The 16,126-nt window shown below is 40.4% G+C and overlaps 1 protein-coding gene across 4 annotated transcripts in view; it reads right to left on the reverse strand.

Annotated features, from left to right (window-relative positions):
• The window catches only part of PKD2L2 (polycystin 2 like 2, transient receptor potential cation channel), a 29,839-nt gene that overhangs the window by 12,084 nt on the left and 1,629 nt on the right, over positions 1 to 16,126 (reverse strand). For all 4 annotated transcript variants that reach the window (XR_014542995.1, XM_083593271.1, XM_083593273.1 and 1 more), the window contains 7 exons: positions 13,766 to 13,899; positions 10,525 to 10,781; positions 7,651 to 7,872; positions 6,460 to 6,688; positions 3,630 to 3,800; positions 2,375 to 2,556; positions 1,511 to 1,631 (listed from right to left, as the gene is read on the reverse strand). Coding sequence is in view for 3 of the 4 variants with exons in the window: in XM_083593271.1 (XP_083449397.1) it covers positions 1,511 to 1,631; positions 2,375 to 2,556; positions 3,630 to 3,800; positions 6,460 to 6,688; positions 7,651 to 7,872; positions 10,525 to 10,781; positions 13,766 to 13,899 (1,316 nt within the window). In the remaining variant the exon portion in view is untranslated. The remainder of the gene's footprint in view (positions 1 to 1,510; positions 1,632 to 2,374; positions 2,557 to 3,629; positions 3,801 to 6,459; positions 6,689 to 7,650; positions 7,873 to 10,524; positions 10,782 to 13,765; positions 13,900 to 16,126) is intronic.

Below are 16,126 nucleotides of genomic sequence, written 5' to 3' on the forward strand. Positions count from 1 at the left end.
AGACTGCAGCCTTAACAAAAGCACCCCATGTTTACAAACCTCTATTTGGGAAAAATAAGGTTGGGATGACTGACTGATTTAGTTTTCTCATCTTCTAACATCCCAGTGGCAAATATGAAAATGTGCACCTACATTTTATAATCATGCCTACTTTTACATAAGCAACTTGGCTCTCCTATTCAGTATTCAAGGTTTATCACAGTAAATTGGCAGGGCAACATAATCAAAACAAAGTATAAAAAAAGAAAACTCATGCCCCACCTCGAGTTCTCTAACTTTACCCGCTAAACCTGAGGGAATAGACAAATAAGAATGGTAAGCCTTTCTAAAATTAGCTCCTTGCTCCACAACATTTGCAGTCTACCATCTCTCCATCTCCCTCTTGTTGCATCCCTGCTTCCTTGCCACATCTCCTTTTTCCCTGACTCATTAACAAACCATTACTAAGCTTAGCACTGCAAGGACTGCTGAAGTAAGTGTCAGCCCTGAATGCTTAAACAGCAGAATAATTTAAAGTCATGCCTCAGTGCTTTACAGATCTATCTCTCAAAAGAAATTCCAGCAGAAGGTAGACCATATTGCACTTCTGTAAGTGAGTGGTCTCAAGCCAATTCTATAGGATATAAACTATCTGACTTTTAGAAGGCATATGAAGGCAGCCCTGTATAGGGAAGCTTTCAATGTCTGATGTTTTACTGTGTCTAATGTTTTAATTTGTTGGAAGCTGCCCAGAGTGGCTGGGGCAACCCAGTCAGATGGGAAGCATATCAATAATAATAATAATAATAATAATAATAATAATAGTTGTTGTTGTTGTTGTTGTTGTTACATACTTCTAGGGCCCAAAGGGAGCTGAACACCACCGCGAGGGTCACACAATTCCCAACCCAGCTGTACACAGATACCTGGAAGTGGGTCTCACTGAACTCAGTGGGACTTACTTCCAAATAAGACATGCATAGGATTATACTGTTGTTGCTTTTGTTGTTGGCTTTCTGGTGCTCATGGTTTGCATTAAAATATGACAACTTTGGTGAAATATATATAACAATAGTCTTTCAGCTTAATAAGCAAAGATATAAACACGACTTTTGCTTTCACTCTTCCCTTTGCACAAGCCATGATTAACTGGAAAGTCTCTAATTAACCATAATTGCCAGTTTTATCTAAGCCATGAAACTATGGTTACCAGCTTGAGAACAAACCACAGTATTAAAACAACTTCAAATTGTGGCTTGGAATATGGTTAATTGAAGCTTTCCTGGTTTATTTGTTTGCACTGCAAATTGAAAAGAACAGTACTTGACTATGCTAACAAAAGGCACATTGATATCTCAGCATATTAAGCCAATATATGATCATTTAAACACTGTCCCATAAAACTATGAACATGTGTACTATGTTTTATTACTCTGACACCAGCCCAAATACAGAGATTTAATTACTTTGTTTGTTTGTTTGCTTGTATATGTATTTGCATTTAATTGGAATTATCTAAAACACTACTTACCAGCAGTACAAAGAACACAAAGAACACAAATGTGATGAAGTAAATTGGCCCAAGAATTCGATTTGCATGCTCTATTTCGGCAAAGTTAAAATCTCCAAGCACGATGCGAAATTGGGTAAAACTTGAGAGGGAGAAAAAATATAGAAACGGTCAGTATACAATATTCTTTTACAATTTATATTGAGTTAAATCTTATGATACAGCTTATACTCAATTTTAAAATATCAACCACTGGCTTCCATAGATTATCTGTTCTGAGCTTTCAAACCTATTTCTATAGTGACTAGCTGATTTTATTATTATTAAGATTTTTACCTTGCTCCTCAGCATAGCTCCCAAAGAGTGTATAGTGGCAAAACAATTTAGACATAAAAGTTTAGAACAGCCTTGCTCGAACTGATGCCCTCCAGATGATTTGGACGAGAGCTCCCATCATCCCTGACCATTGGCTATGCTGGCTGGGGTCAAAGCATCTAGTCCAAAACACCTGGAGGGCACCAGGTTGAGAAAGGCTGGCTTAGGTAACAATCCACTTTGTGCCCTGCATGCAGAAATGTTCATTCACAGTCATCATGTCTCCCTGTACCTGGATGAGAACTGAAGCGGGAAGGGTTTGGTGATATATTGTTGTTTCAGGTGCGAGCTCCTTTAAAATGGCTGTGAGTAAATGGGTCACTTTGCCCACCCAGTAAAGATTTGCTGTGCCACCATTGCCCATTCCAGCTGTATACTTTTACCAGGCAGCTCAGATATCCCACAACATGCCATTATCAAACATCTCAGGCACTCTTAACACTTCACTTAAGAAAATTCTGCTCCAACTAATCACAGAACTATATGAAGACAATCTGGAAGACTCCATACATGCAATTCTGAAAAGTGGAAAATTCGTCCACTTGAGACCCGAAGACCAGGTAACCCAACTGTGCGTATGCAAAGAAGATGATAAAGAACATGATGGCAAATCCGATGATATCTTTAGCGCAGCGGGATAGAGTGGAAGACAGCTGGGTCATGGTCTTGTTAAAGCTTATGTATTTAAATATCTGGAAGAAAACAGAACAGGACACATTGTGGTGGGACAAAGACCAAGCCAACAGAAGGGGCTCAAAGTTACCTGCTTAAATTTGGCAGGAAACCAATACTAAACTGGATGAATATTCAGGTGAGCCTGAAATGAAATAACTAGAGAAATGAAGTTCTTTATAAAAGACATATTATTTTGAATTTTTATAAAAAATTATATCCCATTCTTCTAGTGCTTATAGATCACTTCCAGTGCTCACACAGTTTCCTTTTCCAGAGGAAGGATTTCTGCTGGAGATTCTATATAACTCTTTATATAAATTAAAATAATCAGTATTGGACGTACTGAACGGTGGACCTTTAAGCCCAATTTCAAACATTACATTGGTCCCTAGTGTGAGATCCCATGCTACTTTGGTAACCTAACTGAAACTGCAAAAGAAGAAGCAAGCGATGGGGACTTTCTCTTACGGCACTTCCAGTTTAAGTTTAAGTTTAAGTTTAAGTTTAAAAGGGAAAATAAATGTGGGAAATGCACGAGCTCTTTATTTAACTGGAACATGACATTCTCTCCATGGAAATTCCCTTCTGAACATTACACTAGAACAGGGTGTTCTAATCTTTTTGGACCAACGGACATATTTGGAATTTGGAGTAACTGCTAGGGCAAGTGTGACTGTATGACCAGCTTTGACCAATGGAAGATTAGTGAAAAGTTAACCCATTTTCTTAAAGCAATGCAAGGCATTTCATGGTCACATTAGCAGTCCATAATACTACACAACAGCTTTCCCCACTCCTATACTTTAAGTAGGCTGCAATTTTAGAAGGAAGGTGATAAAGAACATGACAGTGGATGTTACTAAAGTGGCATTTTTGAGGGTCTCCCTGACAAATAATGTACTATAGTCCCTAAGGGATAAGCCTTGGCAGAGATTATGAATGTGGAGGAAAGAGGAAAATATCTATAAACACCTATGCAAACATTCTTCAGATAGCTCTTTAAAATCTCTAAGAGAAAATTTGAAAATTTTCTGTGAGAAGTATGAAAATAAAACATTGTTAATATATTTAGCAATGTGAGCAGCAGTACCTTTATCCATGCAAAAAATACATTCACTGAAATCATATTATTGTAACGGGTCTGCCAGAATGAAAGGAAATTAAAGTCTGGATAAGCTTCTGAATTGGAGAGCAGACTTTCCATCAACCTGGACACTTCAATAGTTCGGTAAACATTGAAGAAAATAGCAAAAACAGACAACTGGAGGGGGAAAAGCAAACGTTTGTGAGGTTACAATTTAGATTTTTCTGATATATTCTTCATATCTTAATGAAGTTGATTGATAAAGGGCTACGAGAGGTCAACCATATCTGCCTATAAGCCAAATATGCATTAAAATGTATGTAGGGAGTAAATAATAATAATAATAATAATAATAATAATAATAATAATAATAATAATAATAAATTTATCATTTATACCCCACCCATCTGGCTGGGCCTCTCCAGTCACTGTGGGCAGCTTCCAACAAAGGAGTAAAAATACATTAAAACATCAATCATTAAAAACTTCCCTAAACAGGGCTGTCTTCTAAATGTCAGATAGTTGTTTATTTCTTTGATGGGAAGGCGTTCCACAGAGCGGGCGCCACTACCGAGAAGGCCCTCTGGGTATCTGAGTATCTATATAGGGAGCATTTTATTTTATGAAACACCGTAACTCATGCTCTTCTTCACCATGAGGGTAACATTAATATTTTTCTTCAGGCATGGAATACTCACATCTTAGTTGTCACCTGAAATGGAATGTTTTAGGGTACATGAAGAACTCATTTAAGTTTTATTACTAGCTTAGAATGGTTTCCCCTAAAAGGATTCTGTGTGGGGTGAGTTTCCCTCAGATTTCCGTATGAGTCCCAGAATTTCATTTATTTACATACAAAATGAGGATTAAGAATTGCTGTTGTAATTATTACAGTTTGCAAGCAAATGTATTTACATGTTTGCGTGGCAACCTGAGAGACTGAAAACAGCCCTTCTCCCTGTGCTGACAGGATGATGACATAATGATTTGCCTTTTTCCAGATACTGCTGAAAAAGTCTCCACCTTCTGAACAAGATTTTCACATCCCTTCTCTGTCTCTCTTTCTATCTCTGCACCTGTCTCTTTCTTAAAGCTCTGCTGTCACCTGGAATGCCCCAAAATACCGACAGGCCATTAAAATGATAAAGTAGAAACCTTTTCGGTGGGAAAAAGATAGGGACTCTGTTTCTTTAGCTATTGTTATAGAGCTGCCATTCTTTATCCATCTGATGTCGCCTTTTGGGGACCGCAAAATTCTTGCCATGACACAACAGGCTTTTTGAGGATGGGAAGTTTGCACCCCTCTCCCCACATGAACCAACCCAGACACTGCAATCATCATCTGAGACATTTCTTCCATGAGAGGCCAAGAGGGCTCTTTCTCTGTGGTGGCTCTCCCCTTGTGGAACGCTCTCCCCAAGAAGGCTTGCCTGGCCTTTTCGTTATGTATCTTTAGGTGCCAAGAAAAAACGTTTCTCTTCTCCTAACCTTTAGCTAATTATACAATTTATGGCCTTTTAAACTGTGTGGAGGGGTACTATATTTGTTTGTTACTATGTTATATATTTTTGCATTTTTATATTGTAATCCTCCCTGTAATCTTCAGTTGAAGGGTGGTATAGAAATTTAATAAATAAAAAATATTTGGATGGGTGGGGATCAGGGAACTCTCTTTTTACTGTACCCCAATTACTAGGGAGTAGTAGACAGCAGAAAACAAGAAATAATCCTATTCCTGCTAAAGGCCCCAAAGAGGTATCAGACAAGCTTGTTTCTAATTTAGGTATCAATTTTCCTCCCAAAAGAAAGGTGATATCTGTCCTATAATTCCTGCTTTTTCATCCTAAATGGGTGAAAGCAGACTGCAAAGAGACAATTGAAAGCTTTCCCTTCAATTTTCAATTAGCTGCAGTTTAGCATTATGCCTGAACTATGGTTGAACTTAGCTATGGTTTTTGAAAGGAGCCACCTTAATAAACAAAAGTTTGAAGTTAGTTTCTTTCAGTAAACCAGTGCTTTTTTTCTATAAAAATTGTTTAGGGGTACTCTTATTTTCCTACTCATACTGAAATACTGCCCCTCGATGAGGCAAAACTTAGATTCACAAAATGTTTAGGGGTATGTGTACCCATGCATACCCCCAGAAAGAAGCACTGCATTAAATCATAGGTAAATTTCAGTTTTTGACATAACACTAAACCTTAGCTAGTGAATAATGGAATCAAAATCTGGAGGAAAAGGGAACACATGAGCCCTGAGGCTCTTGGCACATTCTTCTAATGAAAAGCCAAAGTTTAACATTTTATCTGACTGATCTAGTGGCACCCAAGGAAACCAAGACTGAGCATGAATCCATGCCAATGGATTCAACATAAATACAGCACCACTCTGAACATAATAAATTTAATGTAGCCAGGTTCTTATGTAATTGTGGAAAAATAAAATACTAAGAACTTTTTCAAGCACTTTACTTTAAGGAAAGCAGGGAAACAAAATTATTCTGATTACCAGTATGCTTACAGTAAATCATATACAAGCTAAGTTGTGGATGGCCAGGAAACACTGAATGTACACATTGATCGTGAGCCTTGCATTTTGACTGCTTTGGCCTGGTTTTCAGAAAAGAATTGCCATGTGTAAAACACAGTTAACTGCTATGTTTCTCAAGGGGCAGAAACATACTAAATTTGAAGCTGTGAATGTTCCTTGCCCAAGGAACATCTACCCGTCTTCCCAGTATTCCCAGCTCTCTCTAGTGGCAAAATGGAAAGCATCCTGTCCCCACACTGCAATATGGTTTCTGTCATAATTCTTTTTTGTAATTTCTGAGACTTACCAGGAGCAGTAACACATCCAGCCAGTTCCAGGCATCTCTAAAATAGTCCTTTTTCTGTTTCTTTAATTTTAAAACTTCTTGGATGGTGAAAGTGAAGATGAAAAGACAAAAAATGACTTCACAAGAGGCCAGGAAATAATCGTAATAGCTGACATATCTGAGAAGCTTTACAGAGTGGAACTGCCAGGAGGGGATTGCACCACCTGTTGCAGGAAATTCCACAATGAGCCTGTGAAATGAAAGTAAAGGAGGATGCTATCCGGTAACACATAAGACTGATTCCAAACTGCAAAGCTCACCTGGGGTAATTTCAAAGGCCCCTGAACTATTATTACCTCTCGATCAGTTGTAGCTAACCTCTGGCTTGAGGGGCTGATGTAGTCCCCTAAGCAAGTTTTTCTGGCCCCCAAGACCCCACAGATTTTGGTAGTGGTGGCAAAGGAATAAAAAATATAAACAGGCATGAACTGCAGTGGGCCAAGAGATTTAAACCCCTTGGCCCAGTCCAGTGCCCTGTTGAAGATGCATATCACACCCTTCGACTTCATTTGATGAGCAGGGAAGGTGCAATAACTCCATTCCTCAGTAGATCAGTGAGGGCTCTGTACCTATGTGAGCATGCACACATGCATTCTGTGCTTGTGTGAGTATAGGATGCACATACCCACTTTTGGTCACAATCACCACTAGCATGCACCCAGAGAACTGTCTAAGGATGTAAGTAGCTACTGAACCAAGAAAAGCCAGCTACTTCTGCTCTAGATATAATGAGGGTTTTGTTTCTTGACAAGTTTTAACATGTTTCGGTTTTGTGGATCCAAAAAAAAGCTGCTGCTCTATAGCATTCAGTCAAGATTTCAAACTCTGGCATCAGTGGAACTTTTAGGAAATGAAATGAGATACAGTCCATGCAGTGGCGGCACCCTAGATTTAATGCCTGAAAAGGCAAAGCAAAAGTCAAGGGCTAGAAGAGTTTGTATGCTAAACCAGCAGCAACTGGAAGGAGTGGAAAGAAGAAGGATTTGATTGGCGTAGTAGATGTACCACAATTTTAAGTAGCCTGCACAGGGTGAGATTCGTCCATTCAGCAACAGAGTAGAACATGCCATTATTACTTTATCAACAGGACTGGTAATACGATTACTTTATCTTGAAAACTGAATTTTAAGAACAGCAAACAGAAGAGCTCACCTGACCACACAGAAGAGGTTTACATTGGCATTATACATCGAAAAGTCAATGAAGATAACCCTTGTTCCTCTGGTGATCCAGTTATGTTTCTTGAGGAAAGCAAGTTTTGCTGCACTTTCTGCCTTTGACTTGGGCAAGGTGAACATAAATCCTCCACTACTGTATAGCCCAATAAGGCCCCAATGCCATGGGGAGAGTGATTTAGAAGTGGAATAATGCCACCTGTAGGAAAGAAGGGAATTGAGGCACTTCAGTTTACAGAAAGCACCCCCCCATTTACTCCCCAAGGATTTATTCAATCACTCTTAGCTTTCCAGTGCCTTTTTAACAGAAATAGTTAATTGAACACTGCACACCTGCTATTCACGGTGGAAACAAAAATCTCATTCGTACCAGTTTTCTCCCACCCCCATCTAGATCATCTAGATCAGGGCAAGGGGGGTGAAGGGTTAAAGTTCCCCTTCTCACCAGGCTCCCAATCCAGAGGGTCCCATCCCCTATCCCATCCTGCTATTTACTTTTAAAAATTCAATCCCATGAATGCAAAATTCCATGGATGACATCTTGTCTACTTTGGTATACAGCTTTAATTCTTTTTTTGTGGGCTGTGTATATAGTACAAAGCACATTCTCAAAGAATTCTGGACACTGTAGTTTGTTAAGAGTCGCTAGAAATTGTAACTCTGTGAGGGGTAAGCTGCAGAATTCCTTGAAGGAAACAATGTGCTTGAATGTGGTTTAAAAGTAAAGGCATAGCTCCAGTTGTACATACAGGCAGTGCACCAAGATGGTATGGTCAAGAAGCGTGGAAGGGCTGTGTTGGGAAATGTAAGCTGTGTAGAGGCTTGCCATTTCCCATAACAGCCTGTTGGGCTAACTGCACATATGCCTATGAATGTGTGGCAGGGGATGCAGAGCAATAATATTGTGTTGAACCCTATAGTCATCCCACAGTGCACAGGGACTATACCGTGTTGTTAAATATATAAATACCTCACATATCAATTTATATGCCCGAAACGGGTGGCAACCTAAGACAATACCAAAACAATTTTACAAATAATATCAACAAAGGTGCTTTAGCAAACATTTTAAAAATATAAAACAAATATCTATTATCTGGGGTAATTTAAAATAAATATTCAGACACTGGGGCGACATTCAACAAAGTTTTACTCAAAGTAGACCCACTGAAATTAATGAACATTACTAAGTTAGGTCCATTAATTTCAATGCATCTACTCTGAGTAAAACTAAACAATGTTTACCAGTATTGGAATAAACCAGTCTATGAAAACATGGTTCAAAGTTTGTTTCAGATCTTAAGTTGGTTCCAGCCCTGGTAACCATACTTTCCTGACTTTGATGTAACTGAAAATCATGATTAATAAACCCAAGGAGTCTTCAGTCCTGGTACACTGAGAAGCAAGGGACTCACATAGACCTAATTTTCTTGTGAGTGCAGCTGGCAGATTAGTTTCCATACATTCCCCTTTTTTCAATCTTAATATGCAATTAATCACTATTCTGTTAGTTGCTATCCACACTAATAGGTGGAAGTTGATGGAATGTATCTGTAATTTTGTTTTCTCCTTCCTCTCAGTCACTCCTCCCTCACCATCTACGGCTCGTTTCCATTCTAGACATACATGCAGTTATTTCTGTATCTGTGCACACGCATACCTTCCTCTTAAAAAAACAAAACAAAACCGCAAGAAGAACATACAAAGAAGCATAACTAGTATGTTTCACCATGGGCAAAATGGTGGGTTGTAGGTGGAGGAATGACACTAGCGCACACACCAAAAAATCAATCTGATGTGGCTGTACTCAGTTAGGTGTCATGCATTCTCTTGCTTTCTTTTTCCTAGCCCGGAAGCTTTAACACTAATATGGTACCACTGAAACAATTATATTTAAGGGATCTAGGCAGGAACCATGAAATTCTAGGTCACTGAGGCTAATGTTTGTTCCTGGACAACTTGTAGAAAGTTTAACACAACAATGTCCTTTTTTAAAAGCAAGTTGGGCCCAGTTTGGTCTCATCAATTTGCAATAGCCATGGCCATTCTTTGTGCTGGTTGGCAGGGTTTCCATAAGAGCCACACATACCCATTAGCGGCCATGGGGTCCCATGATCCTCCCACTCTAGCTTCTTACTCATGTGGCAAACAGCTGGCTAAAAGATTTAGCAGAACTCCTGATGAGCCAAATTTTATTTTTAATATAGAGGTCTCTGATATATGAACTGTGAAAATGCCTTCTGCATGCAGCAATTGGTGGAAACAGTCACAGTCACATCATTGTGGCCACCAGAAGCAAAAAGGCTAGATTGTACTTGAATGAGAAGCAAACAGAAGTAGGGGACCGCATATGACAAACTACGTGCCAAAAATATGTGCTAATGTGTTCCATACCAGCAGTGACTGTAGGTGCATACTGGCTCCTTTTTACTTCAGAGTTTCCACAGTAAGGGGAAATGGACTGGCATTTTTATTATGATGTTGTGTGAACCATGCAAAAACAATGAACAACACCAATTCCACAATAAATTCCAATCTAGAAGCACTGAAGGAGGGAAGGGGTAGCACAGGCACAAGGCTCGTGCAAATATTGTCTAAACTAAGGCAGCGTTTGATTCACCCTTATACGGGACAAGCTGATGTAGGTGCAAATCAGCAGGGTGCCACTACTTGAGCCCCTTGACACATATTGTTTCATTTATTTACAGTACAAATGCATTAATAACAAAATTTCTCAGTGCTCCCTAAGGAAGCCAAATCCCACTATTAAACTTATTTTGCTAAAGTATGTGTACAGTATGTTCAGATACAGTCAGAAGGAGCAAGGAAAATAAAATGTCACGATACTTACTCAGAGGCATTCTTAAAGCCAAATGATTGTCTATCCTCATGTAAATACTGATATTTACCATAACATTCTTTCATAAATGCCCGGAAAGAGGGATAGATAGAACATGTGTTGTTACGGACTTTTAGTTGTCGAATTCGAGGTACTCCTAACAGTAAATTCTCATAGTAGATAAGTGTGGTGTTTCTTTCATTGGGTGTGGAATCGTTGTTGTACGAAGTGCCCCAATCAAGGCCATCCAGAAGTGGTCCTTCTATAAACTACATTGCATGAAATAAGCAGAAAATAAACTTTTACCAGAAGAAATTCATCATCTGAAACTCGTTTACTTGGAATCAAATATTATTTGAAAACCCATTGTTACACCTGGGAATCTAGGAGGCACAATGGCCTTATAAAATGTTTGTTTATCTATTTTGTTTTTTACATCTTATTTGGACTACTATAAAAAACAACCAAGTGATTTCACTTGGCAGATTAAGAGGTTTAGGAGCACTTCACCTATCCTGGTCAATCACAGTTAATAGTTTACTGTGAATGTGCCAATCTGAGCTGCTTTGCTCCTCCTTGCTAGAACATTGAAGAAATAAACCAAGATCCTCAGCTTACTATTATGTATGAAACCAGGTGTCAAGGTTTGTTTTGTTCAACCAAACTGTTAGGCAAAATGAGGCAATCATCACAGAAAGCAAATACTGCAGGCGGCAGCACCTGCTGCCCCAACCATTTCTCCTGAGCCTTCTGGTTATTCTTCCCTGTTGGAAATCAAGAGCCGAGTGTTCCACACAGCTTCTGTACATGTAAAGGGCTTGGGGAGGGGAGTCTTTGTCCTTTGCAAAATGCCTTGGACAGCCCTTTACGTAAGCAAATAACAAATCTTGCCTACAGATCATGGTTTGTTGGAAGTGAAACAACTCATGATTCTACATAATGCGCAAACAAGGCCATAGGTCCTTCAATATTAATTCTTTATAATGGCACACTGAATTCCACTAAAAACACTGGTGATGGTCTAAAATACTATAAATGCAGACACCTCTTGATGTCTTCTGTTAAGGGATGTGCCTCATGCACACAGAACACATCAATAATGTTCTGTTTGTGCATAAAGGGACCCCTGACCATTAGGTCTAGTTGTGACCGACTCTGGGGTGCGGTGCTCATCTCACTTTATTGGCCGAGGGAGCCGGCATACAGCTTCTGGGTCATGTGGCCAGCATGACTAAGCCGCTTCTGGCGAACCAGAGCAGTGCACGGAAACGCAGTTTACCTTCCCACTGGAGCGGTACCTATTTATCTACTTGCACTTTGATGTGCTTTCGAACTGCTAGGTTGGCAGGAGCAGGGACCGAGCAATGGGAGCTCACCCTGTCATGGGGATTCGAACCGCCGACCTTCTGATCGGCAAGTCCTAGGCTCTGTGGTTTAACCCACAGCGCCACCCGCTTTCCCTTCTGTTCATGCATAGATTTATTTAAACCAGAGGCCCTGCATTTGCACAGCAGCTGTTGGGTTGTGTTCAGCGTCTTTTTGTTATCTACAGTAAACTCTAAACGATAACAAACTGTGAAACAATAACATATTACTGATTACTTAAATTGCATCTTTCTTCACAGAAATTAATGACACCAGATTCATCTCAGCACCAGACATAAGCATTACAGACCTCAGGTGAAGGCTGTTGTAAAGCACTTTATCATGTGACATCAGCTTCAGCTGGTGCCTCAGCTGTGCCCTTATCCTGACAGGGACAGCTTAACTACTGTTGTCTATGCTCTGGTAACCTCTAGGTTAGGTAAGTTCATAAGGATGGAGCAGCACATTATATGTAGAGCTGCCTCTGAAGACGGTTCAAAAACTTCAGCGGCCAGGCTGCTTATTGGGGCAAAACAGTTTGAGCATATTACAGCAATCCTGGTCTGACTGAACTGATTACCAATTAGTTACTGGGCCTAATTTAAAGTGCTGGTTTAGACCTATCAAACCTTAAATGGCTCAGGTCCGCAATAACTCAAGGACCACCTCTCTCCATATGAACCTACCAAGACCCTGAAATCATTTCGTCTCAGGCCCTTCTTTGTGTGCCTCCTCCACAAGAGGTCTGGAGGGTGACAACATGATAATGGACCTTTTCCACAGTGGCTCTCCATTTGTGGAATACTCTCCCCAAGGAGGTTTGGCTGGCGCCTTCATTATACACCTTTACATGCCAGGAAAAAGCGTTCCTCTTTAACCAGGCCTTTGGCTAATTGACATCTAATGCCCTTTAAATGTGTTGTGGAAGGGGGGATTATTGGGTTGTCTTTATTATTATTATTATTATTATTATTATTATTATTATGTATTTTTAATTGTAATTTTATGTTGTAAACTGCCTTGAAGGTACAGGGCAGCATATAAATTTAATAAATAATAATAATAATAAATGAGCATGTGGCAGCTATCCAAAAAGCAGGTGTAAGGTTTGAACACCTCTTCCCATGTAGTCACCCCATTTGCATACAACATATCACAAGGTTTTATATTACAGTGATACCTCTGGTTACGAACGCTTCAGGTTACGAGCTCCGCTAACCCGGAAGTAGCTGCTCCTGGTTGTGAACTTTGCCCCAGGATGTGAACGGAAATCATGCATCTTTAGCACATGTGCACAGCAGGAGGCCCCATTAGCGAAAGCACGCCTCAGGATAAGAACGGTTTCAGCTTAAGAGTGCACCTCCGGAACGAATTAAGTTCGTAACCAGAGGTACCACTGTACAGGGCTGTTGTAAGGATTACTAACATAGTATACATTTGTGTACACTAAGTGCTTGGAACACTTAGGAAAAGTACTACATAAATATAAAGTAATCCAAAATTGATTATCACTGCGCCAAGGTAAAATATGGTGTTAATCCCAGATAGCAACAAATTGTGATGACAGCAAGATAAAAAGTAGAGTAAGTAAGTCATTTAAGTTCTACTACCTGGCAGGACTTAATGCCAAAAAAATTAAAAAGTCAAGTCCCCAACTTTACCACTACATATCTCTTGATGTATTTTCCCCCAAACTCTTTCCCAGGCAGGTTTCTGAGGGTACCCAAACCTACCCTTAACGTTTTAGTGTGAAACAGTCTAGTGGTGATAGGACAGTAGCAGATTACAGAAACCATGTGTCTACATAGTTTCTGTGCCAAAAATCAGGTTTATTATTATTATTATTCACAAGTTATGTTTTTCTCATTTAAAAAACAACAACCTTTACCTGCCAAAAGTCAGCAATGCTGCTCATAGACTTGAAGTCTGTACGATCTGTATCTGACAGAGGGGTTTCTAGAAAGAGATCTGCCATAACTTTGTTCAGATAATACATATCTGTGCTCACCATTCCAAATGTCACTAAAAAGAAAGAAATCAGGATAAAATCCTAAGCAACAAAGAGAAATGGGAAGACACTCAAATTAGCAAACATCAAACACCTAATGTTTATTAGCAGGACCCCAAAACAAAAATACTGGAGTCTTAATAGTAATAGTAATAGTAATAGTAATAGTAATAGAAAGATCAAATAGGCAGTTATCACCTTAGTTACTGTATTTTTCTGTGTATAGGACGCCCCCATGTATAAGACTATATGGGGGGACTAAATTTAAAGAAAATGGGGGGAGTGGCCCAAACTTGTTGAGCATTTTTAAGGGGGAATTACACACAGTTGCTGGGGGTTGGCAAAGTGGGTAGCTACTCCCCCCACGCCACTGTGGGCAGAAACGCTCCCTAGAGCACAGACCCGCCAACCAGCTGGCTGCGCAGTTCCCCCAGCTGCTGTGGAACGCTCCCTAGAGCGCACGCCTCCGCAGCAGCATGGGGGAGAGTTGTGTGTCCACCAACCAGATGGCTGGCAGGTGCACAGCTTCCCTTCCACGCTGCTGCAGGAAATGCTCTCCTCCCACAGCGGCATGAAGGAGAGTTGCACCCCCCCAACCAGCTGGCTGGCAGTGCGCAGCTCCCCCCCCCCCAATGGCACTATCCGTGTATAGGCCGACCTCAGTTTTTTACATAATTTTTGAGTTTAAAAAACCTCATCTAATACACAGAAAAATACAGTATATGGAAAATATGCAGCTCTTGCAATGCAGTGTTCTACAGAGAATCATGAATTGTAGAGTTGAAAGGGACCCCGAGGGTCATCTAGTCCAACCCCCTACAATGCAGGAATCTCAACTAGATCATACATGATAGATGGTTATCCTAGCTCTGCTTAAAAAACTCCAGGGAAGGAGAGTCCACCGCCTTCCAAGGGAGTCTGTTCCACAGTTGAACAGCTCTTACTATCAGGAAGTTATTCCTGGTGTTTAGTTGGAATCTCCTCTTGTAACTTCAATCCCTTGGTTCGGGTCCTAGTCTCTGAAGCAGGAGAAAACAAGCTTGCTCCATCCTCCATGTGACACCCTTTAGATACTTGAAGATAGATATCTCCTCTAAGTCTCCTCTTTACCAGGCTAAACATACCCAATTCCCTTAACTGTTCCTCACAAGACTTAGTTTCCAGACCCTTGATCATCTTGGTGACCCTTCTCTGCATATACTCCAGCTTGTCAATATCCATCTTAGATTGTGGTGCCCAGAACTGGACACAGTACAGTGGTACCTCTAGTTATGAACTTAACTTGTTCTGGAGGTCCGTTCTTAACCTGAAACTGTTCTTAACTAGAGGCGTCCTTTCACTAATGGGGCCTCTTGCTGCTGCTGCGCCGCCGGCACATGATTTCCATTCTCATCCTGGGGCAAAGTTCTCAACTCAAGGTAACTCTTCCTTGGAATTTGTTAGCGGAATTTGTAACCTGAAGCGTTTGTAACCTGAGGCGTTTGTAACTCGAGGTACCACTGTACTCCAGGTATGGTCTGACAAAGGCAGAATAGAGCAGGACTATTTTTTTCCTTCATAGGGACACTATACTTCTGCTGATGCAGCCTAGAATAGCACTAGCGATGTTCTGTTGCTGTATCACACTATCGACTCGTGTTAAGCTTCTGGTCTACTAGATCTCTATACAGTGGTACCTCGGGTTAAGAACTTAATTCGTTCTGGAGGTCTGTTCTTAACCTGAAACAGTTCTTAACCTGAAGCACCACTTTAGCTAATGGGGCTTCCTGCTGCTGCTGTGCCGCCGGAGCATGATTTCTGTTCTTATCCTGAAGCAAAGTTCTTAACCCGAGGTAATATTTCTGGGTTAGCGGAGTCTGTAACCTGAAGCATATGTAATCTGAAGCGTCTGTAATCCGAGGTACCACTGTATCCTTTTCACATGTACTACTGGGAAGCCAGGTGTCCCCCATCTTCTATTTGTGCAGCTGGCTATTCCTGCCTAAGTGTACAGGTGGAACCTTACATTTGTCTCTAGTGAACTTCATTTTGTTAGTTTTGGCCCTGTTCTCCAATCTTTTAAGCTCATATTGAATCCTGGTTCTGTCCTCAGCAGGATTGGCTACCCCTCCCAGTTTGGTATCATCTGCAAATTTGATTAGCATCCCCTCAACAGGAGGGTTATTTTGCATGTTTATGAGTTAGGCTATGGGCAACCATCCAGGGGTCAAATGTCAGTGTTAGGTTGGACCAAAAACAAAT

The sequence above is a fragment of the Podarcis filfolensis genome (assembly GCF_964270895.1).
Source record: "Podarcis filfolensis genome assembly, chromosome: 2".
In the NCBI taxonomy this organism is placed as follows: domain Eukaryota; kingdom Metazoa; phylum Chordata; class Lepidosauria; order Squamata; family Lacertidae; genus Podarcis; species Podarcis filfolensis.